Raw genomic sequence first — 27,258 nt, forward strand, 5'->3', positions numbered from 1 at the left:
AAGTGGTTTACAGAGTCAGCCTTTTGCTCCCTACAATCTGGCTCCTCATTTTAGCCACACGGAAGGATGGGAGTCAACTATGAGCCTGGTGAGATTTGAATTGCCAAACTGCAGCTAGCAGTCAGCTGAAGTAGCCTGCAGTACTGTACTCTCACCACTGTGCCACCTCAAAAGAAGGAAGGAAGGAAGGAAGGAAGGAAGGAAGGAAGGAAGGAAGGAAGGAAGGAAGTTAATTAATTTTCATGGCTTATTATCAGAGCCAGTTTAAGCAAAGTGCTGAGTGTTTTCCAATTATCTAACTTCATTTAAGTTGCTTCAGGTTGTAAAAACAACAACTTCATTTGGGCTAAACCCAACTGCTTAAACCAGAGTCTTCCAACCATGGTGTTTTTAGGGATAAAAGCAATTGGTGCAATTGAAATCATAGAGTAATGAAGCAGGATATCACCAGCATATTGATAGCCACACCCTCAAAGCCACGCCCACAGAATCAGTAGTAAAAAAAATTGAATCCCACCACTGGTCACGACCAAATCAGTTTGCAACCAAAGTTATGGAACAAATGATGGTTGTGACCAGAGGTTCTACTGTATTTAAAACCCTGGCTTGTTGACAAGCCACAATCTTGTCTCTTCCTTGATGTGGCATGTAATTCTTCACCTTGATTTTGAACTGCTAGACTTTGAAATTTTAGCTTAGATAAGCTAAGCCTTATCTACAATTAATTGCTGTGTGTTGTTGGCCTGCTGTTGGGATTTACAGAAGCAAGTATTTCCTTTAACACTGCATGTGCCAAAGAACCATGTCTAGCTCCCAAAGAGATTTGAAAAAAGTTGGGATGCAAAAGGAATACTGCTATCATATCTCCCATCCATCTCATCTTCATTAAGTTAAACATACCTAATTTCTTTAGCCATCTTTCAGGACCCTTGTCATATCTGTTGCTTTTCTCTGCATTCATCTAGGACCTTCTGTTCTTTTTTGGATTGTGGTGACCAGAATTGGATGCAATATTCCAAAGGTGGCTTCACTTGTGTGGTATGGAGCAGTATTGTCACTTCTCTTGATCTTGTCTATGGAGATTCTCAATCATCCAGGTCATCGTTATCCCAAAGGTGCTTTTTCAAAAGGCAAATGGACGTTCTTTGTTTTTCCTTGAAAACCTTTCATCCAAGAAGCTTCTTCAGTTTTGACTGAATGATGTAGAATGGGCGGATTTATATTCCTTGCAGTCATCTGGTTGTTAGCACTCTCTCTGAGAGTCATTGATTCTACTTGAAGGTTTATCTGTGCCCCCGGGGTCACCTGATAGTGCAACCTTTTTGGAACTGCTGGAAGGACTGTGTTGTAAACAGGAGATAGGTGGTGTTGTATCCCTCTGCCAATTACCTCCACTAGACCAATTAGATCCCACAGACTAGGCCTCCTCCGAATTCCATCCGCCGGCCAGTGTTGACTGGCGACTACCCGGAGGAGAGCCTTCTCTGTGGCTGCTCCGACCCTTTGGAACGAACTCCCCGTGGAGATTCATACCCTCACCACCCTCCAGGCCTTCCGCATAGCCCTTAAAACCTGGCTGTTCCGACAGGCCTGGGGCTAAAGATTCGCTGCCCCTAGTTCGAATGGTATGACTGTTGTGCTTTTTAATTATGTATTGTTTTGTGTTGTTACTAAACTGTCTGTATCCCCCCTTCCCTTTTTGAGCTGTGAGCCGCCCTGAGTCCCCTTAGGGAAAAGGGCGGCATACAAATGAAATAAAACTCAAACTCAACTCACCTTTTGTTGTGAGAAAGGGCTGTTCAATTTTTAACATAGATGGCCTCTTTGACCCCTCTTTCAAACCAACAATCCTCTCTGTCCAGAATGTGGATTTTGTCATCTTTAGAAGAGTGGCCTTTGTCTTTCAAAGGCAGATGTCTCCTCAATAATGACCTGATGGGTTTGTTCTCTTATATTATTCTCCTATGTTGTGCAATATGTTTGTGAAGTGATTGTTTTGTTTCTCCAATGTACAGATCTGCACAGGTCTCACTGCATTCTCTTGATCTTGTTACTATCCCTCTGTTGATGCAGCTCAAGTTGACTTTCTTGTTTTTTCTGTATTGATTTTCTTCTTTATTTTTTTTCCTTTGAAAACATTTTGTTTCTCATCCAAAAAGTTAGAAGTTAGAACTGAAGATGCTGATAAACCCAAGCTTTTGAACTGGTGTGTGTGTGTTTATGCACACAAAGAGACTTATTGAATTGCATATATATACAAGGAAGTCCATAGCACTTTTAAAAAATCAGCATGAAATTTGACCTTCACCTAGCATCACCTTTTGTTTACCGCCCTATTAATAGTTAACAAAGATGAACAGTATAAAAGACTTGAATCTGCATCTTATTTTTTATTGGAGCTATCATCATGGCTTCTGCTTTGCTTCTTATCGGAGTTCTCTGCATTTTAGGAGCAAATGGTTTTGCCTCTGCAGGGAAAGCAAGGTGAGTTCATTTTATGGGATAGAAAGTACATTTGTAGCATTTGTGGACAATCTTCTCCAAAGTTCCTGGTACCCTGTTTTTAATTTCTGGAAGGTGGAAAGTAAAAGAATACCTGCTTCCTGCCATTTTCTAAATGCTTTGATTAACTCTAAGTGATTTTACAAATCCTGATGCTTTGATTAATTTTGAACAATATGTCAGCCCTTTTGAGGACAATAGAATGCATGTCCATGCGTAAAATATAAAATCAAACTGTCGAATGTACATTATTTTATTAGTACCGTGGTACTAAAATTTCCAGGGTGAGCCGATAGCAAATACATTCATTTCATTTCATTTCATTTCATTTCATTTATTATATTTATATGCTGCCCTTTTCCCCCGAAGGGGACTCAGGGCGGCTAACAAATCAAATCTGGGAAGGGGGGGTACAGACCAAAAAATAAAAAAACAAACATGACAATACATAATTTAAAAACACACAACAGTCATACCATTCGAGACGGGGGCAACAGCTCTTTAGCCCCAGGCCTGTCGGAACAGCCAGGTTTTAACGGCTTTGCGGAAGGCCTGGAGGGTGGTGAGGGTTCGAATCTCCACGGGGAGTTCGTTCCAGAGGGTCGGAGCGGCCACAGAGAAGGCTCTCCTCCAGGTAGTCGCCAGTCGACACTGGCCGGCGGATGGAATTCGGAGGAGGCCTAATCTGTGGGATCTAATCGGTCTAGTGGAGGTAATTGGCAGCAGGCGGTCTCTCAAGTACCCAAACAAAACCACATACACACACACACACACCTCTTGGGTCTTGGGTCATCACTGACTTTTCCTACATCAGCAGTGCAGAGAAAATTCCTGAGAACTCTTTAAAATGTGAATGTACAAACCCATCAAGTTACATATTGAAGCTTCTTTGTATTAAATCATACCAGCTACAATCTTTCTTGCTTGAATTTTGTTTTCAAAAGAAGCTTGCCCATAGAAACTGCAAATCAGTTGCAAAACTCAACCCTGTGCTATGTTCATGCAGTTTTCATGTGCATATTCCAATAGCATGCATCTTGAAATTGCATAGGTAAAAGTAAAGGTTCCCTCACACATACATGCTAGTCGTTCCCGACTCTAGGAGGCAGTGCCCATCTCCGTTTCAAAGCGAAGATCCAGGACTGTCTGAAAACGTCTCCGTGGTCATGTGGCCGGCATGACTAAACACCAAAGGTGCACGGAACGCTGTTACCTTCCCACTAAAGTGGTTCCTATTTTTCTACTTGCATTTTTACATGCTTTCGAACTGCTAGGTTGGCAGAAGCTGGGACAAGTAAGGGGAGCTCACTTTGTTATGTGGCACTAGGGATTCGAACCGCTGAACTGCCGACAATCTGATCGACAAGCTCAGCGCCTTAGCCACTGAGCCACCTTTGAAATTGCATAGTCCAGAGCAAATATTGTCATGCAATGTTTCATTGCGAGACCTACAAAAAGATAGCATTGCATCTCTATTAAAAATGTTGTATTATTCCTATATTGCTTCTTTGCAATATACAAACAATATACATGCAAACTTACAATGTATGAAACTAGAAACATTTCAAATGATTTTATTTTAAGATTGAAACGGGAACCTAATTCTCCAGAGCCTGTTGACTGCTTGCTGACTACCTGGAGTAATTGGGGGCCATGTAGTCCATGCTCAGAAGAAAGAGTAAGTGGCATTTCCATAATTTAACTTTCGTTGAAAGGGCTTCATAAAGAATGTTTATTTGTGAAGCAAAGGCTCCTTGGTGGATATTAGTTTTAAATAGTAAAAGAAAAAGGTTCACCGACAAAAGCGCGCCCAACAGAAGCGCGCCCAACGAAACGGCAGCGAGAAAACCGCGAGTTCTAAACTGCGCCGACAAATGAGCGCAGAAGCGCGCTGACAACAGCGCACCGACAGAAGCACACTCTAAACCTAACCCTAAACCTAACCCTGAACCTAACCCTAACCCTAAACCTAACCCTGAACCTAACCCTAACGCTAAACCTAACCCTAAACCTAACCCTGAACCTAACACTGAACCTAACCCTTACCTTAACTTAAATCGCGCTTCTGTCAGCACGCTGTTGTCAGCTCGCTGTTGTCAGTTCACTGTTGTGGGTGCGTTGATGACATCGTGGTTTTTGCGCCGCGGTTTCATCGGTGCGCTTTTGTCGTGCGCACATTTGTTGGGTCACAAAAAAAGAACAGTTTCTTGTTTGTAATAACTGGTTATCCACTAATCATAGAGTGTTAAATTTGAATGGATGATAAGAGATCACTCGTTTCACAGTGTAAGTTTCCACACTATAATAACCTCTCTAGCTGTAGATCAGCCGTTTTTTCTTAAAATTTGCTGAGGTTGAGGTTGAGTAGATGTCCATCTAGTGATGGACTGTTAGTCTCTCCTGAATAACTGTGAATCCTGAATTTGCCATACTTTCCATTTTGGGGCACTGCAACAAGTTTCCATTTCTTTCACCTTGCATATGTTAGGGTTCCAAGTAACACCCCCAACAAAAGAAGGCTCCGAGGCTTGAAGTTCCTCAAAGTTCCATTTTATTCAAGATGCCATATTGGCACAACTGGGAAACTGCAAATCTGAAAGCTTCCAGGTTTTCATTTCCACTCAAATGGAAGTCCAAGTCCCTTCCCCTGCACCCACATGTCCGTCACATGGCCCAATCAAGCATGGCCCCAACTGGAGGTGCCCCCCAGTCACACCACTCCAGGTGCAGGGTAAGTTGTCCTTGACTCTCTGAAAAAGGAATATTATTATGACTATATATCTTCCCTACTCCATATGATCCCCTACTCCATATGATCCCCCACTCCCCTTTTCCCACAGCATTGAATGTGGTAGGCCTGAAGGCCCAATGCAATCAGGCTTATTTATTTTACTGCCCATTTCCCTCATGGAGGGACTAAAAACAGTATCTCAAATTTAAGATTTAAAAAGAGGCGAGGATAATTAAACTTCAATGTTAAACGTTAAATTAAAAGGCGGGGGGGGGATTTCTGGGCCAGCCTCATTTTCCCCAGTTGTTCATTCTCTCCCCAGCTGGCTGATTCTGAGCCCCTTTTAATTTAGTTTTTACTATCTCCCACAAAGTACCGCTCAAGGAGTATTCTGAGATTTGGACAGTTTGGAGGAAAGCCATGCATTGAGTCCCTGAACGATAAAGAGCCCTGTAAGACAAGAACTCCGTGCCTGGATGAGACAGGGCAATGTAAGGACCAAGAGTTTGAATGTGAAAACGGTAGGTATGGAGTCTCTAACATCATTTCTCTACTGCCATCACTGACTATAGTGGTCTGATGACAAGATGAAGATTTAGAAGATCCAGGTGTAGGCTGCTGGGGATTCGCAGGGCTTCGGGGAAACCTCTAGCTAAGGTTCTGTGCATTTCGGAGAACCCCCAAATCCCACTCCTGGCTGGCCCTGCCCACCCCACCCTGCCCCTCCCACACAGTCTGTTTTGGATGCAGGTAAGTGCAGGGTATGCATGGAGGCTCAGGGAGGGCAAAAAATGGGCCTACTGGAAGTTTGGGGAGGCTGGAAACTGGCCCATTTCTGGCCTCCAGAGGGCCTCTGGAGCCTGGGGAGGCCATTTTTGCCCTCCCGGCGGCTCGAGAAAAGCCTCCAGAGCATGAGGAGGCAAAAACGCCCTCTCCCCCCCTGTAGTTCAGGAGGCTGACTATGCCACACCCACCATAGCCACACCCACCTAGCAACCAGGCAGAGAACCCATTGCAGAGGTCGGTTGGACCAGTTCGGCCGAGTAGGTAGTATCTTGGCCACCCATGCACCCAAACCGGTTCTATTGTCGGCAGTGCCATCTTGATTTTTGTTTCTGTGCATGCGCAGAACAATCCCCATTGCAGAAATGTATTTTTTTTCACCTTTTCTAACATTCTACGCATGTGCAAACCTTTTTTGGTGTGAATGCGTACACATGGAGAGCATGCGTTTGGCATGCACATGAGGGAAGTGAACATGCGCGCGCAAAAAGTTTTGCATGCCTTACCAGCAGTAATGCCCGTAGCAACCCACTCCTGACCCCTTGCTAAAATTTTGGAAGCCCACCCCTTGCCGGATCTCAGTGATTTAAAACTCTAGGACAGTGAGCTTCTTTGCAAAGAGAGCCTCCAGAATCACTTTCCATATGGGGAAAATTGCACACTGGCTGATATGTTTCTAAAACTGCAAGAAAAGCAGTATGGGTATGGAGACTTTGACATCATTTCTCCACTGCCATCATTGTCTAGCAAAGAGAACCTCCAGGATCACCTTCCAGAGGGTGGAAATGACATACAGGTTGATGTGTTTTTGCTTTTTAAGCAGCTTTCTCCCATCACACATTTTTTTTTCTAAGCAAACGTCCATAGCATGGTGTGATGATGAATATTGTGTTTTCTAACGTCATTTGTGCAAGAGCATTTTCTTTCTGCATGCATTTTTATAAGCAAGGTGGTGCGGTGGCCTAGAGGCGGTGCTCTCGCTGCAAGTTCGATCCTAGGTAGAGGCAAATATTTCTCTCTCTGGGCACAATGAGCACATATCTGCTGGATATAACTCCACATTGCCGGCAAGAAGGGCATCTGGCCAGTAAACACTCAGCTGAATTCATTTGCCCAGACTCCACCCTGCAAGGGATCATGGGGTCATTAAAAGATGATGATAATGATGCATTTTTATAAGCCATGTTTTGATGGGAGAACCACACTGCATTGCTCAGATAAATGTTAAATGCCAAAATATTATGATGGTTCCCGTTTAAAAAACCTGAAGAAGATCCTGTTCACTTTTAGTATATTTTGATCACAACCATGTATGATTTTCATTGTGCTATTATATTATATGATGATGATTGTTTTATTTTACCAAATGAAACATTTTTAATATGCACATAGGTTCAGAAAGAACAGATTAAGTTAAATTTGCACTGAAATACAAACCAAAAAGCTTCAGTAAGGTTTTTTTTTAATCAGTGTAGTGATACATAAAAGCATATTACCCATATCATTCAAACAAATACTGCACCATCCCACCCCCCCAAGAAATCAATTGTAAATCAGTTGGTCATTCTGATATAAATGGCAGTTTGCTTTATTTAGGCTGAAATTTTGGGGCGTTGAAGCCCAATTTGTCCAAAAGGCACAATTTGGGAAAGCAATGTTGATTTGTGAAGGTATTCTAAATATCTAAACATCTATCATTATAATTGTTTCATTCTTTCTTCCACACGAAGGATATTGTATAAAGGGTAGGTTGGTGTGTAACACAGAAGATGAGTGTGGTGACTTCTCTGATGAAGATAATTGTGATGAAACCAAACGCCCACCTTGTGGGAATCGTGACATTGACGTATCAGAACTTGGAAGAACAGCTGGCCAAGGGTGAGCTTTAGAAAATTCATCACAAAATCTCTAAAACCATAAAGCCTACAAACTTGAAATTTGGCACATGTTCCTCTTGGCTTCTAGGCACTCGCTATTTTTCGAAATGCTAATAATTAGTATTTCTTATATTATTATTAACATGTTCTGATGCCAAGGAGTTAGATGTTCTACTCCCCTCTCCCCACCTGAAAAGAACTCTGTTCCAACTATACTGGGCGTGGCCAGCATGTCCGTGTGGGTGTGGGCATCTTATCTGGCCTGCAGCTGGGAGTTTAGACATTCTACTCCCCCTCACCTGAAAAATTATCTGATGCTAAGGAGTTAGACTGAGGGAGAGAAGGGGATGGGAGTGGAGAGGCTTCTTTGGGGCAAGCCTGAGGGAGAGAAGGGGAGAGGAGAGGCCAATCATAACTACTCATTAATTTTCGAGCTATACGTGTCAGTTTAGCAAACCTGATCTCATAGTTTCATAGCGGAGCATGGGTATCCAGCTAGTTTATTTATATATTGCATTTATATATGCTCTCATCTTATAATAAACTCTGGGCATCTCCCAATCAGAAATTAAAGCATATTGAAACTATTAAAATGAAATGCCTGGTACCAGGCCAAACTTCCAAAGTGCAGAATTGCATGTTGTGCTAACTGCTAAGTCTGGATTCAAAATGACTTCCAAGAATGCAAAGCTTCTGCGGACTTTCATTGATTTCATCAGGCTCCAAGTTCTATCTGACTTTTTATTCACACACACACACACACACACACACACACACACACACACAGAGAGAGAGAGAGAGAGAGAGAGAGAGAGAGAGAGAGAGAGAGACCTATAAAATTACTTTGATTTTTAAAAATCTACCTGAAACTTTCAAGACTGGCTTATAATACCAATAATTTTAAAATAATAAAAAAATGGTCTTCCTGCAAAGCAAATGCCAGCTTTCAGTGTCATCTTAATTTCATGATCGTTAAAACTTTTTAAAAACTTTTTAAAGCATTTTTTTACTACTGGTTGGAGCAAATAGGTAATAAAAAATGCTAAAAAAAACTTTTTAAAAAAAGTTCCGATGATTGCGATGCACAGCTGATTGTCACACAGCCGATCGTTGGGACTTTTAAAAAATATTAAGCATTTTTTTGTTACCAGTTCTGGCGAACGGTAGCATTTTTTACTACCAGTTCATGCGAACTGGCCCGAACCAGCGGCATATAAATCCAATAAACAAAGAAACAAACAATTTCACCCCTGGTCCTGACATTATTTAAAATTTACTGGGACCATTTCTATGGCACCCTAAGTGATATGGTAATGACTTCGGGTGGTTTTCTTTAAAACCAAAGGAAACCCAAATGACAATCAAAATCAACAAGGTCAACAAAAACAAAGTCATTAAAACATTAGCATACAATCAAGACCCATCAAACACACACCTCTCCTCTCAATTGGGGAGTGTTGCATCTTGAAATGCTCCTTAATTTTGTTTTGACCGTGTCATGTATCTTTGACTAAGCTTTGCTAGGTTTTAGGTCATGAATAAGACATTTCTGTGATGATAAAATTGAACACATAATGAAGATCTGTGTAGTGCCATGGATCTTTTTATCAATTCTTTGCTGCTAATGAGTTCACTATTCTGCTTTCTGGTCCGACATTTGGACATCACGAAGATATAAGTTCTTCATTATTTTTTAGCCCATCAGAGATTAGAGTTTACTATCTGCTAACCTGGGAATCTAATGGATGTTCACAAAGGCAGCATTGTGTCTTCTGTTTTGTACTGCTGCCATGGTTGCAGCATGCTACCTTAGAACAAACTGATAAAGCCTAGGGTTAGGGTTAGGGTTAGGGTTAGCTTAACAGAAATCTACCATAAATACAAAGTAGATTAAATCAGATTTCTCCAATGTTTCCGGCTTTGCAGACCAACAGGAGTGGGGGAGAGGTGATAGTTCTGAGCGAGTGACTAGCAAGCATGTGCACGCATGCAGCTCCATTTGCACAAGAAAATGAAGCATGCACACACACACCTTCACCTGCTGTTCACAAAAGTGAAGGTGCATGCACATGTGTGCTCACTGACTGTTTCTGCAGCCTGGTTGCAATCTGCTTGTGGGCCATAGGTTGGAGACTCCTGGACTAAATTCTTTTCTAATTAAATGAAAACCTGTTCCAAGTTATCCTGCTCTGCTTTAGAAATTTCTAAATTTCAGATTAATCCAGTGTAGCCCATTAATGGATGAACATAGTGTTGTTGTTAGTTGCAAAGTTGTGTCCAACCCATCGCAGCCCCATGGGCAACATACCTCCAGGCCTTCCTGTCCTCTATCATAACCCAGAGTCCATTTAAGTTCACGCTGATTGCTTCAGTGACTCCATCCAGCCACTTCATTGAATATACTACAAGCATGTAAATCCATGTGATAATGTAGATTGTGATCCTTGAAACAATGTGATCTTATGAATTCCAGAAAGCATACCTCTCTGAGTTTCTCACTATACTGAGAAAATAATTAAATACTTGGTTGTTCTCCCAGGCTATGGAAAACGGTCATTGTGGAGTCCTCACTATTTTGGCTTTTTACTAGTCTTTATTGGCCAACTATAATTCTTTTATAAGTTTTCCTTTTTGTTACTTCTAAGCCATCCAGAGACATTGAAGCAGGGGTGAAATGTTATTGTTTTAAGCTGGTTCGCCCAAACCAGTAGTAAAAAATGCTACCAGTTCCCCTGAATAGGTAGTTTAAAAAGGCTAGAAATCATGTGGCACAGCTGATTGTTGCACAGCTGATTGTTGGAACTTTTTTTAAACTTTTATTAGCATTTTTTTACTACCGGTTCGGGCAAACCAGTAGTTCCAACAATCAGCTGTTCTGCGCAATTTACATTCGCTAGAAAGCAGAAAATCCTGCTTTCTAGCAAATGTAAATCTCACAGCACAGCTGCTCCCTCTCCCTCGCTTTTCTACTTTCCTTTGCAGAGAAGGCTTCTTAGTCCAGTGTGCATGCACGCAAAGCGGGCATTTGGTGCGCATGCGCAAAGTAAACCAGAAGCGAACTGGTAGCATACTTCAGAGCATTTCACCCCTGCATTGAAGAGTCTGATATCCTGATAGCCAAGTTAAATAATTTGTAAATGAAATATTCCAGACAGTAAGTGTTTAATATTTAAGGTGCAAAAAAACCCCACCCCTTTTTGTTTGGGTGAGGTTTAGGTTTATTGGACTTATATGCCGCCCTTCTCCCAAAGGACTCAGGGCGATGTACAACATAAAAACACATATTACAAAAGTTAAAAGAAAGATTAAATAGAATATCCAAAAAAAAAAACCCCAATAGACATTTACAATGAGATTTAGAAATTAAATTAACAATTAAAATTAATAATTTATTTTATTCAGGCCAGGCCGGCTTGCTGGAAAAGCCAACTTTTTAGGGCGCGCCGGAAGGACTGGAGGTCGGGAATTATGCGAAGCTCCGGGAGCAGCTCATTCCAAAGGGGAATGAGCTGCCACCGGGGTGAGAGCCAATCTGGTCTCTGGTTAGCCAAGAGACTCACTTCTAATCCCACCATGGACTGAGTAACTTCATGGCTGATTTCCACGATGACAAGCTGGTCTATCAGTTCCTGGTGTAACCAATGGAACATTTTTTTTCTTTGTGAAAAAGGCAGAACATGACCTTGGAAGAAAATTCTAGGAAGAAAAAAATAGTTGGTACTTTTTTGTATATTATTGAGTTGCATTTGCTGTTCCTGCTTGTTATTTCTGATGATATATGACAGTGATGGCTAACCTTTTTGTTGTTAAGTGCCAAAAATCCAAGGCCCCACATGCGATAGTGGTGCATGTGCCGGCACCAGTGGTGGGTTTCAAAAAATTTTGGAACCTCTTCTGTAGGTGTGGCCTGCTTTCCGGGTCCACTGGTGGAACCTTTTCTAACCAGTTCGGTAGATTTGACGAACTGGTTCTACCGAACTGATGCGAACCTGTAGGAACCCACCTCTGGCCGGCACCCAAAATGCAAAGCAATGCCCATATACGTGTACAAATCCCCACCATGTTCCCCTCACGCGCACCGCACAGCTTGCCTCCAACCTGAGCTTGGTATTTCCTCGGGGGTGGGCAGGGGAGGAAAGCCTCCGGAGCCTGGGGTGGGAGAAAATGGCCTCTCCCTCTGGATGCCGGAAACGGATTATATCCTAACTTCTGGTCGGCCCATTGAGCCTGTTTTTTGCCCTCCACAGACTCCGTGGGCTTTCCTGAAGTCCAGGGAGGGCGACAATGGCCTCCCCCCGCCCTCCGGAAGGCCAGAAGTCAACTGGCTGGTGCACGCATGCGCGCTGCAGCTGACAGGTTGCGTGCTGGCAGATATGGCTCTGTGTGCCACCTGTGGCACACATGCCATAGGTTTGCCATCATGGATATATGGCATTTAATAGTACCATGAAATGGTTGTGCATTAATAACATAACTTTTCTTCCTTCCTTTTCTTGAAGTGTGAATGTACTGGGAATGAAACCGGCTCAAAAGCCATTTTACAATGAGTTCTACAATGGCCTCTGTGACAGAGTCCGTGATGGGAACACAGCCACTTATTACCGCAAGCCATGGAACGTGGCTGTCCTCAGTTATGAAGTAAGCTTCTTTGTGTAAAGCAGAGCTTTGTTTTGCATCAAAAGGTGCCACTTTGCCTCAGCCTCCACTTTTAAAATGTCAAGGGTGTGTCCATATACTTTTTTCTTGGCAACTTTACCTAAATGTTTTGCCGTTGCCTTTAGAATGTTCTTTAAAATTGCCTCGTCTAGGTTACATCCCTGGAATCCATTCAGGTCGTCTGCAGTTCTGGTCCCGCTTTGCTTTTTGAGATTAGCCAAGATCAAGGTGGTGCTTTTGTTGCAAAAAACCAAACAGACAAAAACAAAATGCAGCATTGTCTAGGTGTCTGTCTGTGTGAGTTTTTTGGGTGGGGGAGAACTAGATCTATAGCAAGGTCCCCCTATGCATATTTGATAATTTAGAGTTCCCATCACAGCGTTGACCATATGCATTGGGATTGACACACCCAAAAAATCCCATCAGCTGTAACCCTTAAATGGCTGAAGGGCATGAGTTATAAATATTTTGTTATATGCTCTTAACACCATACAGATTTTTTAAAAAAACATTTCCTATGCTGCAACAATACAATTGGTGTTCTCTGTGTAGGTGTTTTAATTTATTTGCAATAAAAGCAAACAGTTTAGTTCTTTATCACAAATGTGAAACTTTAGTCATTCAGACATTTACCTGAAGACACTAGGGATCACCACACTGCCAAATTATATTTGTTATTGTTCAGTCAGAAGTCTGAAGAAGAAATAGCCTCACAAATAGCTTTCTGAGTCTGTTTAGTATAGGCATAGGGAGACAGTGGCTCAGTGGCTAAGATGCTGAGCTTGTTGATCAGAAAGGCCAGCAGTTCAGCAGTTCGAATCCCTAGCGCCACATAAAGGAGTGAGCTCCCTTTACTTGTCCCAGTTTCTGCCAACCTAGCAGTTCGAAAGCATATAAAAATGGAAGTAGAAAAATAGGAACCATCTTTGGTGGTAAGGTAACAGCGTTCCACGCACCTTTGGCATTTAGTCATGCCGGCCACATGACCACAGAGATGTCTTCGGACAGACCTCTTTGGCTTTGAAATGGAGATGACCACCACCCCCTAGAGTCAGGAATGACTAGCACTTAAGTGCGAGGGGAACTTTTACCTTTACCTTAGTGTAGGAGAAACCAATTCATATACTTTTCACCCCTCACAGGTTTTGATGATTTTTATGGCCCCAGATATACAGTTCAGGGTATGCAGAGCAATCTAAAGGTCTCCTAATTTTGGAATTGTGATGGCAGCATAGGATGATCTCAAAGTGATCATTCAAAATATATTCCAGGGATGTGGACAGAGATGTGTCCATTCCAATAGCTCCTGGCATCTCTGCTGAAAGTTCATTGGCTCTTGATCCACCACTAGACATAGCCTTCTTCCCTCCCCATGGCCTGTTATAGAAGAACCCTCATTTCCCCAGAAATTGGGATTGATCATTTACATTAAGGAAACTAACAGGAATGGTTTAAAAAATTATAAGCATCCCATACCATTCACCAGTGGTGCTAAGGCAAAAATCTGATTTAACATCTTGTCTGAACTAAGCCCATCATGAGTTACCACAGGGCGTCATCATAGCCTAAGTGTTGTCCACTGTTACTCAGCCATTTAACTCTATATTTTCTGCCTTTCAAGACAAGAGGAGACAAAAAAATTTCAAGTGAATTGTACAGCAACCAAGCATCAACAGTGCAAAATATAGTCAAAACACAATCACACTCTGTAGACGCCAGCCTCTCTCTTAAATTGAAATCAGCTTCGTTCCCAGCTAATTTGAAGACAGGCATAAATTTTTCCAAATCAACCAGCCTGAGTGACTTCTTACAGAAAACCAAAGGAAAGGTAAGCTGTTAAAACAAAGGTAAATATGAATTATTCTAGAGGAAACAAAAATTCAAACGTCCAAAGGAGCACTGAACCAATGTTGGTTGTGTTCATATTAAATTGGGTTATTGAAATACCAAATGTCTACATTTGCATAAGCTAAGCTTCCTTAATGTTGACCTTGCTTAGAGTGATGCTCACAAATTATTCCCTTTTCTTGGATCTGCTTAGCATATACTCACCTGCATCTCTTCTTCCCCAGAGACTTTGGCTCTACCAAAGTTTCTGACTCTCTATCTGTAACCAGCTGTGTCCTTCCTGACCTGGGTCTTCAGTGTACATACCATCTCTTAGAGACCTTGTTTTTCTTCCTACAGGCAAATCACCTGTTGACTTCTTTTGCCCCTTTTTGACCAAGGGCTGACAACTGGTCTCCGTACTCACATCAACTTTACTCCCCAAATATCTCTCCAGCCATTCCCTTCTACAACATTTTGTTGTTGTTGGCAATTTTTCTCTTCATTCTTCTCCTCTTTTTCTCTTCTCTCAACCTCCATTGTTGGGTTAGACTTGGCAGTATGACTCGCTTCACAGTGCTTTCGTGTACACCTCCTCTATCCAAGGTTAGACCAATGGGAATACTGTCTACCAGTATTGGTTAGCAGCTATTTCAGCTCAACAACACACAGGATGGAACACCTGAACTTGTGTAGGCTAGACTGGAGCTTTTTCTCCTCTTTTTCTCTTTCTATTTACTGAGTCACATCAGCACAACAGTAACCATACAACAAAGCCACTAAAAACATGTGTGATCTTAGTGTCTTTCATCTAGGTCTTAATGTCCAGAACTAAGAAGAAATTTCCTGACAGTTAGATCAATTAACCCAGTGGTAGTCAACCTGGTCCCTACCGCCCACTAGTGGGCGTTCCAGCTTTCATGGTGGGCGATAGGGGTTTGCTGTAACTCTGCTTTATAAATTTTATAAAGTAAATTTACTTCCCTACTTTATAAATCACCATTACTGTGGAACCGGTGGGCGGTTAGAAAATTTTACTACTAACAAAGATACAAAAGTGGGCGGTAGGTATAAAAAGGTTGACTACCCCTGGATTAACCAGTGGAACAACTTGCCTCCAGAAGTTGTGAATTGTCCAACACTGGAAGTTTTTAAAGAAGAGATTTGACAACCATTTGTCTGAAATGATATAGGGCCGTGATGATGGCCAACTTATGGCACGCGTGCCACAGATGGCACTTGGCGCCATCTCTGTGGGCACATCAGCCGTTGCCCTATGTCATCTCCAGCATGCACATGTGTGCAGTTTTTGCTCTCCCCAGGCTCAAGGAAAGCCTCCGGGTGAAAAATAGAACTCCCGGGCCTACTGGAAGTTCAGAAATGGACTGTTTCTGGCTTCCAGAGGGCCTCCAGGGGGCAACTGGAGATGCCTCCGGAGACTTTCCTTGAGCGTCTGGGAGGGCAAAAACAGCCTCCCTGGGCTCTGGAGGCCCTCCCTGAAGCATCCTGGTGCCAAAAATAGCCTCTGGAGCCTGGGGAGGGTGAAAACTCCCACACACACCACATGCATGCACGGTGTGTGTGTGTGTTTGCATGCGCATATGCAGATGAGTGGGTCACATTGCATTTCAGCATGCAAGGACAAAAACATTTGTCATCGCTGATATAGGGTTTCCTGCCTGAGCAGGTGGTTGGACTAGAAGACCTCCAAGGTCCCTTCCTACTCTGTTACTCTAAATTCTAGTGGTGGCTTTGTCTCCTTGGGGAAGAATCATGATTTCCAAATGCTTGTTTAGCTGGGGATTTTTAAAAAAACAGCTTTCTTTAGGCACCAAAGTTCTTGAATATTAATTCTAGTTCATTACAAGCTTTATTGTATGAAGTAGTATGGGCTTGTTCAAGGATTCTTCCACTTATTACCACAATAAAGGCTAGCCATATATAATTTGGTAATGTTTCCTAGACCACTCCATGGTAAAACTGTGAGTTTTGTCTAGGAAAACACCTGCTCTTTTCAGGGCCCAACATCTCCAATAAAAATGGTCATGGGCATCAGAACTGGACACCACGCTTGGACAATCACTTTTTTGGTCATTTGAAATGCCTAAAAGTTAGAAGTACATCATCAAGCAGGATTATGATTTCCATACATTTTGCACATTCCCATTTGCACATGCCTATAACTTCCAATTTCTTAGTGATTTGTGTATAAGATATGTGTCTTAAATAAGCAGCTACAGAGTGGTATAAAAAAGAGAGGATATCTAAAATAATTTGCTAAAAGTACAGATTATTCAACTGGATTACCTCTAGGACTTCCTGTTTTTCAAATGTATATAAATCAAATCTGCCTTGATGGAAGAGATGGAAGAGTTCTACCTCCCATGTTTGAGTACCATATGTTGTCCATCATGGGCAAGAATTATCTACAGAGTCTAGGATAAACTGAGAACTGACCATATAAACAAGTTTGCAGTAATCAGAGGACAGTGTGAAAGAATATCATAATCTCTCTCTCTCTACTTAGATACAATAACTTATATATATTACTATTTTCTCATTATAGAATTATGAATATTTACATGTCAAATCTAGTATACAACTGGGAACTTTCCTAATGCGAAAACGTGGTTTGCGCTTGAGTGAGGCATTCCTGGAAGATCTAAAGATGTTGCCCAGTTCCTATGAGAAGGGAGAGTATTTTGCATTTCTGGAAACATATGGAACTCATTATTCACAGAGAGGAATCATTGGAGGAAAATATGAGTTAATATACGTGTTGGATAACCGAACTATGACATCCAAACGTAAGGACATAATGAAAGTAATCTCTTATAACCAAGAGTAAATAATGGGGAAACTGTCAATCAGGGCATCTGATTTCTGACCATCAACATGTTTTCTTTCAAATTGAGTTCTTCAAAAATCTTAAGTTGGATCAGTTCAGGATACCAGTTGTATCTAATGCTTATTAATCCATTATGATGCTACACACTATATGATGTTTATATTGAGCTGCCCTTAGTTTTTTTGTTGATTCCTTGACTTCAGAGACAAGTAATGGATTCCCTGTACAAGTAGTCCTCAACTTACAACCAGTTGCTTAGTGACTATGCAAAGTTACAACAGACCTCTGAAAAGCTACATACAAACCTAGTTTTGAAATTATGGCTACTGTAGCGCCCCCACAGTTATGAGGGGGGGGGAGAGTAGATTTGCCCTTACAACCAATAGCAGGGACACTGCAACCTCTATTCCTCCAGAACAGTGTTTCTCAACCTTGGCGACCTGAAGTCCCGTGGACTTCAACTCCCAGAATCCCCCAGCCAGCTGTGCGGGACTTCAAGTCACCAAGGTTGAGAAACACTGCTCCAGAAGCATGTTGAAAAAGGAGAGCAGTCCACTCTGCCACCTGTTACTCTTGGCTCCCATCCTGAAAGGGGATGCCATTTTCAGAATGGCTCCAATGAATTGAGGCAGCTCCTAAAATGGCACCTGTTTCCATGTGGCCTGCAGGGTTGCAAGGGATCAAACAGCCTGCTTTCCTTCCCCACAGCAAGTTCCAAAGCTCTGGATATCTATAGCAGATGAGTGATTGGTGAGAGGGTGTGGGGAGGAGGATGTAGGACCTAGTGGGGTGGGAAATTGGAGTGCGGGGACCCTGAGGTGGGGGAATTGGACTGCAAGATGCCTCAGGCTTTGGGAGGTCTGGGGTAGGGAGAAGTTAGAAAGGGTGCCAGGCAATAGTGGATTTCCAATTTTTTTACTACCGGTTTGTTCAGGCACATGTGTGTGCTCATGTGCAATGTTTCTGCACATACACAGAAGCATCTGGGTGGGTGGGTGGGTGGGCAGAGCTTCCCACCACCACTACTACCAGTTCACCTGATCCAGGCTGAACTGGGAGCAACCACCTTTGGTGCCAGGGAGCCTTATTGTAACTCCTCATGCAAACCCTTTTGTGAAGTTATGGTTTTAACCACCACCTACTTTTTACAATTGCCTTTGCCTCAGAGGACTTATTAACCCATTGTGATACTAAGCTTGAAAGGAATTTTATTTGCATTCAATAAATTCTTGACATTTTCTGAGCTAAGGCCTCACCAGCCTTTCAATAGAAAGGCTTCTCTGGAAAGAGTGCAGAGAAGAGTAACAAGGATGATTAGGGGAATGGAGGCTAAAACATATGAAGAACAGTTGCAGGAACTGGGTATGTCTAGTTTAATGAAAAGAAGGACTAGGGGAGACATGATAGCAGTGTTCCAATATCTCAGGGGTTGCCACAAGGAAGAGGGAGTCAAACTATTCTCCAAGGCACCTGAGGATAGAGCAAGAAGCAATGGGTGGAAACTAATCAAGGAGAAAATCAACTTAGAACTTAAAACCAAAAATGGCCCTTTAGGAGGCTTGTAGAGTGCTCCTGGGGGGTGGAGCCCAAAAAACGAGCAAAAAACGTCCCATTGTTTGCAAAAATGGGCCCTTTTGTCAAAAGAAAGGGCATGGATAGCCTTTAGCAGACTTATACAGTGCTCCTGGGGGCTGTGGGGGCAAAAAAAGGCCAATTCTTCACTCATTTCTGTCCTCCCCAGCCCATACGAGCACTCTGCAAAGCTCCTACAGGGTCTGCACGGCCATTTTGGTGAAGGGGGTGGGGTTTTGGGAGACAAAAAATGCTGTATTCTGTGTATAAGATGCACCCAGATTTTCAGGCTCTTTTTTGAGGGAAAAAGGTGTGTCTTGTACTACTACTACTACTACTACTACTACTACTACTACTACTACTATTATTATTATTATTATTATTATTATTATTATTATTATTATATGAAAACGTATAAAAACATTGCAAAGCATTAGACATCTGCTATTTACGTCCCATCTTTAATCATTTTTACTGCCTGTATTTTCAGGGATCACTACAAAGGATGTAAACGAATGCCTAGGCTTTGATTTAAATCTTGGAGTAGATCTACCTTCAACAGACCTCAAATTCAATGTTAACAGCAAAAAATGTAAAGGCGAAAAGTCGGAAAAGAGTAAGTACCTCAGCTCCTGCCTTTTTCTGACATTTTGATCCCTAAGTATGCATTTTAATTGGTACGTTGTATCCCTCATACTGGAACTAAATTGTATTGCTGGAATAGGTCAATCATGTACTCTATAATCACATAAGGTAATGAACAATACTAATAAATATATCAATGCCAGTATATTTCACGAGCATACCAATCAGGGGTGAAATACTACTGGTTCAGACCGGTTCACCCAAATCAGTAGTAAAAAAACCCCCAGTTTTTCCAACAATCAGCTGTGACCCGTGATTAGCTTTCTAGCTAATCTAAATCGCATGGCACAGCGGATTCCCCCTCCCCCCTTGCTGTTCGCTTATCTTTGCAGGCGCTCAGTTGCAGTCTCCGCCCACCCGCCCAGGCGTCATTACGTCCGTTTTTGACACTCTGCGCATGCGCAGGAAATCCTGCACATGCGTGAATGCATGGGCACGCTCTCACATTGCTACCAAACCAGTAGCAAAGGTAAGGGGATTTCACCTCTGATGGCAAGCACTATATAACACTATGATATAGTAGTAATGTTTATGTCGCATATTTGTATGAATGGACTTTCGTGAATGTTAAAGTACGGTATATTAGACTTGCAAAAAGCAAGCAAAGAAGGCAGCCAGTTTTGCTCAGGAAGATTTCAACAAATGCAGTGTATGGAAGACGAAGAATGGAGACTGGAGAATGCATTAAAGGGACAATAAGTTATATTTTTCTTGAAGTAATGAGGCAACCTCCCAGACATGTGGAAAGTGCTGAAGTGGGACTGGCCTCATAGGAGCAGATAGGTCAAGTCTCTTTGGCGGTATAATTACAGAAAAGTGTAGTCTGTGAAACCCCTCATGTAGAACAACCACCTTCTTTTTTTTGTAATTTTTTTGTAATTTTTCAATTTTAAAATACATACATTCCATCTTTCCTTAAACAATGTGTTGTCTGGACACCGATATCTGTGCAACATTCTTCCATAAATTATATTACATTATACAATGAAACCTTGTAAATCTCTTCATTTCCTTCTTAACGTATCTTCTAGTATATCTTCTGATTTATATACAATAATAACATTGTTTATATTTATTTCTATCATATTCATGCTAACAATCATCATTTTATTCTTATCTCTATCTTAGTACATTTTTAATTCTTTTTTTTATCTTCTTCTATTTCCAATTTCCTTTTGTATTCTCTAACCATTGATAAAACACTTCCCATAGCATATCATAATCAGATTGTTCTTTCTCCTTAATTGCCATGTTAGTCTATTCATTTCTGCACATTCTAATATTTTCCTAATCACCTTCTTTTCCGTAGAAATGTCTTCACATTTCCAGTACTGTGCAAATACAATTCTAGCTGCAGTTAATATATGAATAATTAAATATGTATTCTCTTTATTGTAAGTTTCATGGTGATATCCCCAGCAAAAATATTTCTGTAGAACAACCTTCTATATGGGTGTCCTACTTAGAGAATTAAGGTATCAGTTAGCCTAGCCAAACTAGATTTTGAATTGGGTAGATGCTATTGGACAAGAAAAGTTTTCAGCTCAAAATGTAAACAAGAATGGCAAATGTGCATTTGTTTTTAGGTGTCTGAGTAACTGAAATAGAACAGTATTTGGAGATACATTCCGATATCTGCCATTTACATAAAAAGGGTGGGGCTCCAGTCACACAGTTGAAGGTGCCATCTTGGATTTTCTCTCTCACACACAAACATACCAGAGGTGGGTTCCTACTGGTTCGGATGAGTAGGTATTAAATCGGCCTGCCATGCCCAAGAACCAGTTCTATCATCAGTGGCACCATCTTGATTTTCAGTTCTGCGCATGCGCAGAACAATCTTCCGTGCAAAGATTAAATTTTTCCCCTTTTCTAACGTTGTGCTCATGCACACAGAACTTTTTAGGTGCAAATGTGCATGCCCACCCCCGAAACATACCCTCTTTTTGTAGGCACGTGTTATTCAACAAAGGCAAATTTATATCTGTGTATCTCTAGGTCATTGATGGCGAACCTTTTAGACACCAAGTGCACACGCATGCATGTCCATACTGAAAGGTGCAAACACGTGCACAAATGTGTGCATTCACAGACATGTGCACATGCAGTTTGAGCACTCACTGTCTAAAAGGTTCACCAACACTGATATAGTGTATGCAAATAGACTATATTTGCATCAGAGGTGGGTTCCAAATTCCGGAGCTACTGGTTTGCTTGTGCTTGCGCATGCGCTCATGTGCGGTGATTTTGTGCATGCGCAGAAGCTTCTGCACATGCACAGAAGCATCCAGCCAGGTGGATGGAGTCTCCCACCACCACCACTACCGGTTCACCCGAACTGGGCCAAACCGGGAGCAACCCACCTCTGATTTGCATACATTGTATGCAAGAGGTAAGATATTTTTCTTTCGTGAGCTTCTGTTTTGTTGTTTGCATTGTTGTTCTCCATCATGGCTCTAGGTCATGAAATAATTGAAGAGTGATCAAGTAAGATGCCTATTCTAATAAATTGACTGGTCATTCAGGCACCATGGGATTCAAGCAGGAATTCCTGAATTATTCACTGAGTCACTAGTGTACAAATTGGAATAGGGAATGCCAAACTACCTGAAAGATAACCCCAGCAAATCATTTGTGACCAATGAATATATGGGATTGAACTTCCTCTATCTGGCCAAATATAGTTGGTAGAAACTCACAGTTATTCCATTTTCAACCATAGTAAACCTCATCATTTTCCTTTCTTTGAAATTGTAGTGAAATAATAATAATTTTCACTTATATCATCTTCATTATGATCATCTTCTCCATTACCCAGGGAAGTTGTTCTGTTAAGCCACTCTTCCTCTTTTTTTTACCTCCTATTCTTTTCTCTTCCAGAGTCTACGAATAACGAAGATGGGCTTATCCACGAGGTAGTCTCGCTGATTCAAGGTGGAACAATAGCTACTTTAACAAATTTGAATGAATTGCTTTCTTCAAATTTCAATTCAATCGGTGTCGAACGTTACATTAAATGGGCTAATACACTAATTCAAGCTCCGGCAGTGATCAAACAAGAGGTGAGAGGATTTTTTTTTCTATCAATAAGTTGGAGGGTTTTTTAAAATAAATATGAACCTACAAATGAACATGTTTCTTCTTTCTTGAATAAATATTTATGTTCTGACCCAGCCTTAGCAGAACCAAGAAACAGACTCCTTGTCTTGAAAAATCCATCTTTATTTAGCTGCTGTGAATTCATGGCTTTCACACACAGAAAAATCCAGGCAATAAAGGTTAACTGAAGTATAGACTTTATCAGTTCCTTGGATAATTGCCAGGCAGGGAGCTTCCAGCCACAAAGCTGTAAATTAAACTTTTTCAAATTAAACTCTGAGACACGAACCATGATGAGCAGATCTTCCGAAAGAAATCCAAACAGTTGTCTCCTAGGATACCACTCCCCTTTTGCTTCTATTTATTCCCCAGCCAGGGAGGGGCCACTCAGAATCTCCATGTGCCTTTCTTCCTGAGTCGGCCCTTGGGCCTCAATTGTTTTCCTCTCCTGACAACTCTGCCCATAGGTGCATCTGGAACAGGCCCCAGCTGTTCTTCTTCCCTACTTATCTCCGACTCCAAAGGCAGCTGGGAAATGTCAGACAGCCCTGGCTGTATCTCTGCTTCTGATTCAAAGCATCCATTAGAGCCTTCCCCAGACTCCAGGACTGGCCCAAGTTCCTCCCCAACCTCCTCATCATCCAAGTTTGCTACCAGGCCACACAATTTAAAAGTTTAAAGCTAGAAGTGTTGCGGCGAGAATGCCTGGGGAAATAGCGAGCTCTGTGGAGCTACTCAAATACCCAGCCAGCAAACCACCATCAAGAGGTCCCTTGTGGATCAAAAATGTCCTGAAGGGACGGGGAACAAGGAGAGGCATTTCGGGTGACTGCGGGGATTGAGGCAAGGTCTCCATCAGGTTGGAAATTACAGTCTCCAGATGGACGGCAGGGGTGACGGCTGCCTTCAAAAGACCGCTCTGGAGCAAGGAGAACCAGAGTAAGACTGGTGCAGGAGCGGAGTAATGAACGGAGTGTTGGGACTGGCCGATGTAAGAACAAAAGATCTTAGTTTTGGTGCTTGAAATTTTTTCCAGAACTAAACTAGCAGCTAAAAGGCACTTGGAACAAGGAGGGGGAAGAAAGGAGGAGGAAACGGTGTGCAAATACCAAACCCAAGGAGAATTTGACTAATAAAATTGGATCTGGAGAAATTCAAAACAACAAAAGGAAAAATTTGGGCAATTTGTGAATGGATTTTGAGGCTGTGGTTCGATTTTTTGGTCATTTTCGACAAATTATTGATTTGATTGCATAGAGGAACAGTAAAAGCCACCTAACTGGAGAATTTAAAAGTTAAAATCTTTTCAGAATTAAAGATTCTAGTCAAATACAGGTAGTCCTTGAGTTACCACAGTTCGTTTAGTGACGGTTCAACTGCACTGAAAAAAGCGACTGTTATGATTGTTTTTCAAATTTAGGACCATGCCAGCATCCGCTTGGCCACATGATCAAAATTCGGAGATTAGGTATCTGGCACATATTTATAATGGTTGCAGTGTCCCAGGGCTATGTGACTTTCTGAGACCTTCTCACCAACAAAGTCAATGGGGAAGCCAGATACGCTTATCAACTATGTTCTAACTAACAACTGCAGTGAATCCACTTAATAACTGTGGAAAGAAAGGCTGTAAAATGGGGCAAAACTCACTGAACAAATGTCTCACTTAGCAATAGAAATTTTGGGCTCGGTTGTGGTCATAAGTTGAGGACCAGCTGCAAATCTAAAATTGCCCTTCTGGTGGTGAAGTGAATGTTTCCATGAGGTTTGGTTTGCTACAGCTTTCTTCCAACACTTTACATTCTAATCAAAAAGCCTGGAGTTCCTAATGAGCCTCCCTTTGCCTTGTGTTTACTGTCAGCACACCACGGAAAGAGGCAGTATTTAGCTCATTCTTCTTCCATGCTGTTCTTATATTAGCTATTTACCCTTGAAATAAACCTTGAGAGGAGGTTGAGGTTGGCCTCATCCATCAAAGTTTTAGAATGTCAACACTCAACAGCAAATGCCTACCAAGTATTGAGCATCAGATATCGTGTTCCAGTTTGTACATTTGCTAAGTTTAAATTCCTTTCACTCACATTAGAGTGATGTAACTTCAAAGTCCTTCCTTCCTTCCTTCCTTCCTTCCTTCCTTCATTCATTCATTCATTCATTCATTCATTCATTCCTCATTTCATTGCTCATGCAAGAGTTTTGAAACCCGTGGACCTCTTCTTTAATTTTCCCAGCAACCTTTATATTTATATGCGGAGGTGGTATTCTATCGGTTCGGATTGGTTCGCCTGAACCGGTAGCGGAAATTGTGGGTGGCCCTGCCCACCTATCCCAGCTCAATGGCATCCCATTTAGGCCCTTTTTTCACCAAAAGCACATGTGCAGAACAGCTGAGCACATGCATGGAGGCAGCAAATGCGAGCCAAGCTAGTGCACACACACTCACATTTGCACACCGGTAGGGGAGGTAAGTAAATACCACCTCTGTTTATATGCAATAGTAGTAGAAAGAAGTCTGTAATAAACAAATGTTACAAAGTCGGCATCTTTAAGAATCAGAGTATTTTTTTAGTAAAGGTGAGTGTAACTCCAGAAGAACATGGATGTTCTCAGGATGAAGTGCTATATTCTGCACAGAACTGCATAATAATGGTAAGCAATGGTTTAAACTGAAACAAAAGCACACATACTACATGTGGTTAAATATTTTTGCAGATGGCCCCGATTTCAGATCTTATCCCGACGAATATCCCAGACTCCCGAAGTAAGAAAGTAAATCTGGACAGAGCTGTAGAGGATTATGTGGCTGAATACAATGTATGCAAATGCAAACCTTGTCTGCATGGTGGGACAGTGATGCTGATAGATGGAAAGTGTGAATGCGCCTGCACTCCATATTACAAGGGAGACGCCTGTGAAACACCGGCTTCAAATGAGACACCAGGTTAGAATTCATTCAATGACTTACCATATATTTTAATGGCTCTCTAAGCTCTACTGGGTTATTTAAAAATATTTTTTTAAAAAAACATGAATTGTAAGCAAATAAAATAATAGAGACTATTTCATTAAATAAAATCCATAACCCAATAAATGGCATTCCAATCAAAGCCATCAATGGCAAATCAGAAAATGCTACCACTTATTCTTAATTGGGTAAAATTGCAACTATGAGTACATGTTCATAGACTAGTTCGAATGTTAGAACAAAGCTAATGTCTATGCAAAGGCTCAGTGGCTAAGACGCTGAGCTTGTTGATCGAAAGGTCAGCAGTTCAGCGGTTCCAATCCCTAGTACCGCGTAATGGAGTGAGCTCCCATTACTTGTCCCAGCTTCTGGCAACCTAGCAGTTCGAAAGCATGTAAAAATTCAAGTAGAAAAATAGGGACCACCTTTGGTGAGAAGGTAACAGTATTCCGTGCGCCTTCAGCATTTAGTCGTACTGGCCACATGACCATGGAGACGTCTTCGGACAGTGCTGGCTATTTGGCTTTGAAACCGAGATGAGCATCGCCCCCTAGAGTCAGGAACAACTAGCACATATGTGCGAGGGGAACCTTTACCTTTATACTATACAGGGTAAATAAGAATTTTCTCCCATAGATTTAGAATGTCCTCTTATTGTTTTGACCATGTCCACACACTTTACTAAAGTATGTACGGTTTAATCTTTGTTTCATGGGGGTGGGAGAAATATTGGTTTAATGCAATAAGTTAGCCCAAACAGCCAATCAATATACAATTAAGGTATACTGTGTGACTGTGAGATTCTGAAGGTAGATGGAATTATTTCTGATGTTCTGAATGTTGTGAAGTTAGACAAATGCTTTCTGATCCTGATGCAGCTGATACAGCCGTTCATGGAAGCTGGAGCTGCTGGTCTAGCTGGTCTGCCTGTCAGCAAGGACAACGCCGGCGAACAAGAAAATGTGATAATCCTGCCCCTGGATATAGGGGCAGGTCATGTCCTGGAGCAAACATAGAACCAGGCTATTGTTAATTGCAGAAGGCTACTAACAGGTTTGTTAGCTTCTGGATATGTATAATGAATATGGGATGCTTTGGATTTAATGCTTCTGGAAATAGCTTATGCACGTCCTATGGAGAAATGAAACTAATGAAAGATTTGCTGGTTTAATCAGAAAGCAGGGAGGGAGGGAAAGAGGAAGGAAGGGAGGGAGGGACAACAAGCAATAGCAAGAGGGACAAAAGTTCAAGAAAATCCTCCAATAGCAACCCTGTAAGTTAGATTGGGCAGAAAGAGAATGACTATCCCAAAGTCACCCAAACAACATCTGTAGGCAAAGGTCAACTTGAACTGGACTCTCCTCAATCCTAGTCAGGGGTAGGCTTCAAAATTTTTAGCAAGAGGTTCTCTACCCGATTGCTGGGTGACCATGGTGGGCATGGCCTAGTTGGCCTCCTTCACCATGGGTGTGTGTGCATTTTTGCCCTCCCCGGGCTCCAGAGGCTTTCCTCAAGCCTCTGGGAGGGTGAAAACAGCCTGTTTCTGGCCTTCCCGAACTTCTGGTAGGCCCTTTTTTTGCCCTCACTGAGCCTCCACACACATTCTGCACTTACCTGCATCCAAAATGGGCCGTGTGGGGACTCCTGGGAAGGGAGGGGTGGGCAAGGCCAGCCAGGAGTGGGATTTGGGAGTTCTCCGAACTGCACAGAATCTTAGCTAGAGGTTCTCCCAGATCCCTGTGAACCCCCAGCA

At 42.0% G+C, this 27,258-nt stretch overlaps 1 protein-coding gene across 3 annotated transcripts in view; it reads left to right on the top strand.

Moving 5' to 3' along the window:
* The first annotated feature begins 564 nt into the window (after window positions 1-564).
* LOC116506395 (complement component C9-like) overlaps window positions 565-27,258 on the top strand; it is a 28,984-nt gene continuing 2,290 nt past the window's right edge. The window contains exons 1-11 of one of the 3 annotated variants that reach the window (XM_032214123.1): window positions 565-1,115; window positions 4,087-4,180; window positions 5,607-5,754; window positions 7,747-7,894; window positions 12,393-12,531; window positions 14,171-14,377; window positions 16,943-17,183; window positions 19,287-19,412; window positions 22,322-22,503; window positions 25,253-25,481; window positions 26,384-26,558. In XM_032214123.1, coding sequence (XP_032070014.1) covers window positions 1,006-1,115; window positions 4,087-4,180; window positions 5,607-5,754; window positions 7,747-7,894; window positions 12,393-12,531; window positions 14,171-14,377; window positions 16,943-17,183; window positions 19,287-19,412; window positions 22,322-22,503; window positions 25,253-25,481; window positions 26,384-26,538 — 1,779 coding nt within the window. In that variant the 5' untranslated portion in view covers window positions 565-1,005 and the 3' untranslated portion in view covers window positions 26,539-26,558. Of the gene's footprint in view, window positions 1,116-2,246; window positions 2,485-4,086; window positions 4,181-5,097; window positions 5,234-5,606; window positions 5,755-7,746; window positions 7,895-12,392; window positions 12,532-14,170; window positions 14,378-16,942; window positions 17,184-19,286; window positions 19,413-22,321; window positions 22,504-25,252; window positions 25,482-26,383; window positions 26,559-27,258 lie in introns of those variants that run through there. The other 2 variants (XM_032214124.1, XM_032214125.1) reach the window with 2 other exon arrangements.

The sequence above is a fragment of the Thamnophis elegans genome, chromosome 3 (genome assembly GCF_009769535.1).
Source record: "Thamnophis elegans isolate rThaEle1 chromosome 3, rThaEle1.pri, whole genome shotgun sequence".
NCBI lineage: Eukaryota > Metazoa > Chordata > Lepidosauria > Squamata > Colubridae > Thamnophis > Thamnophis elegans.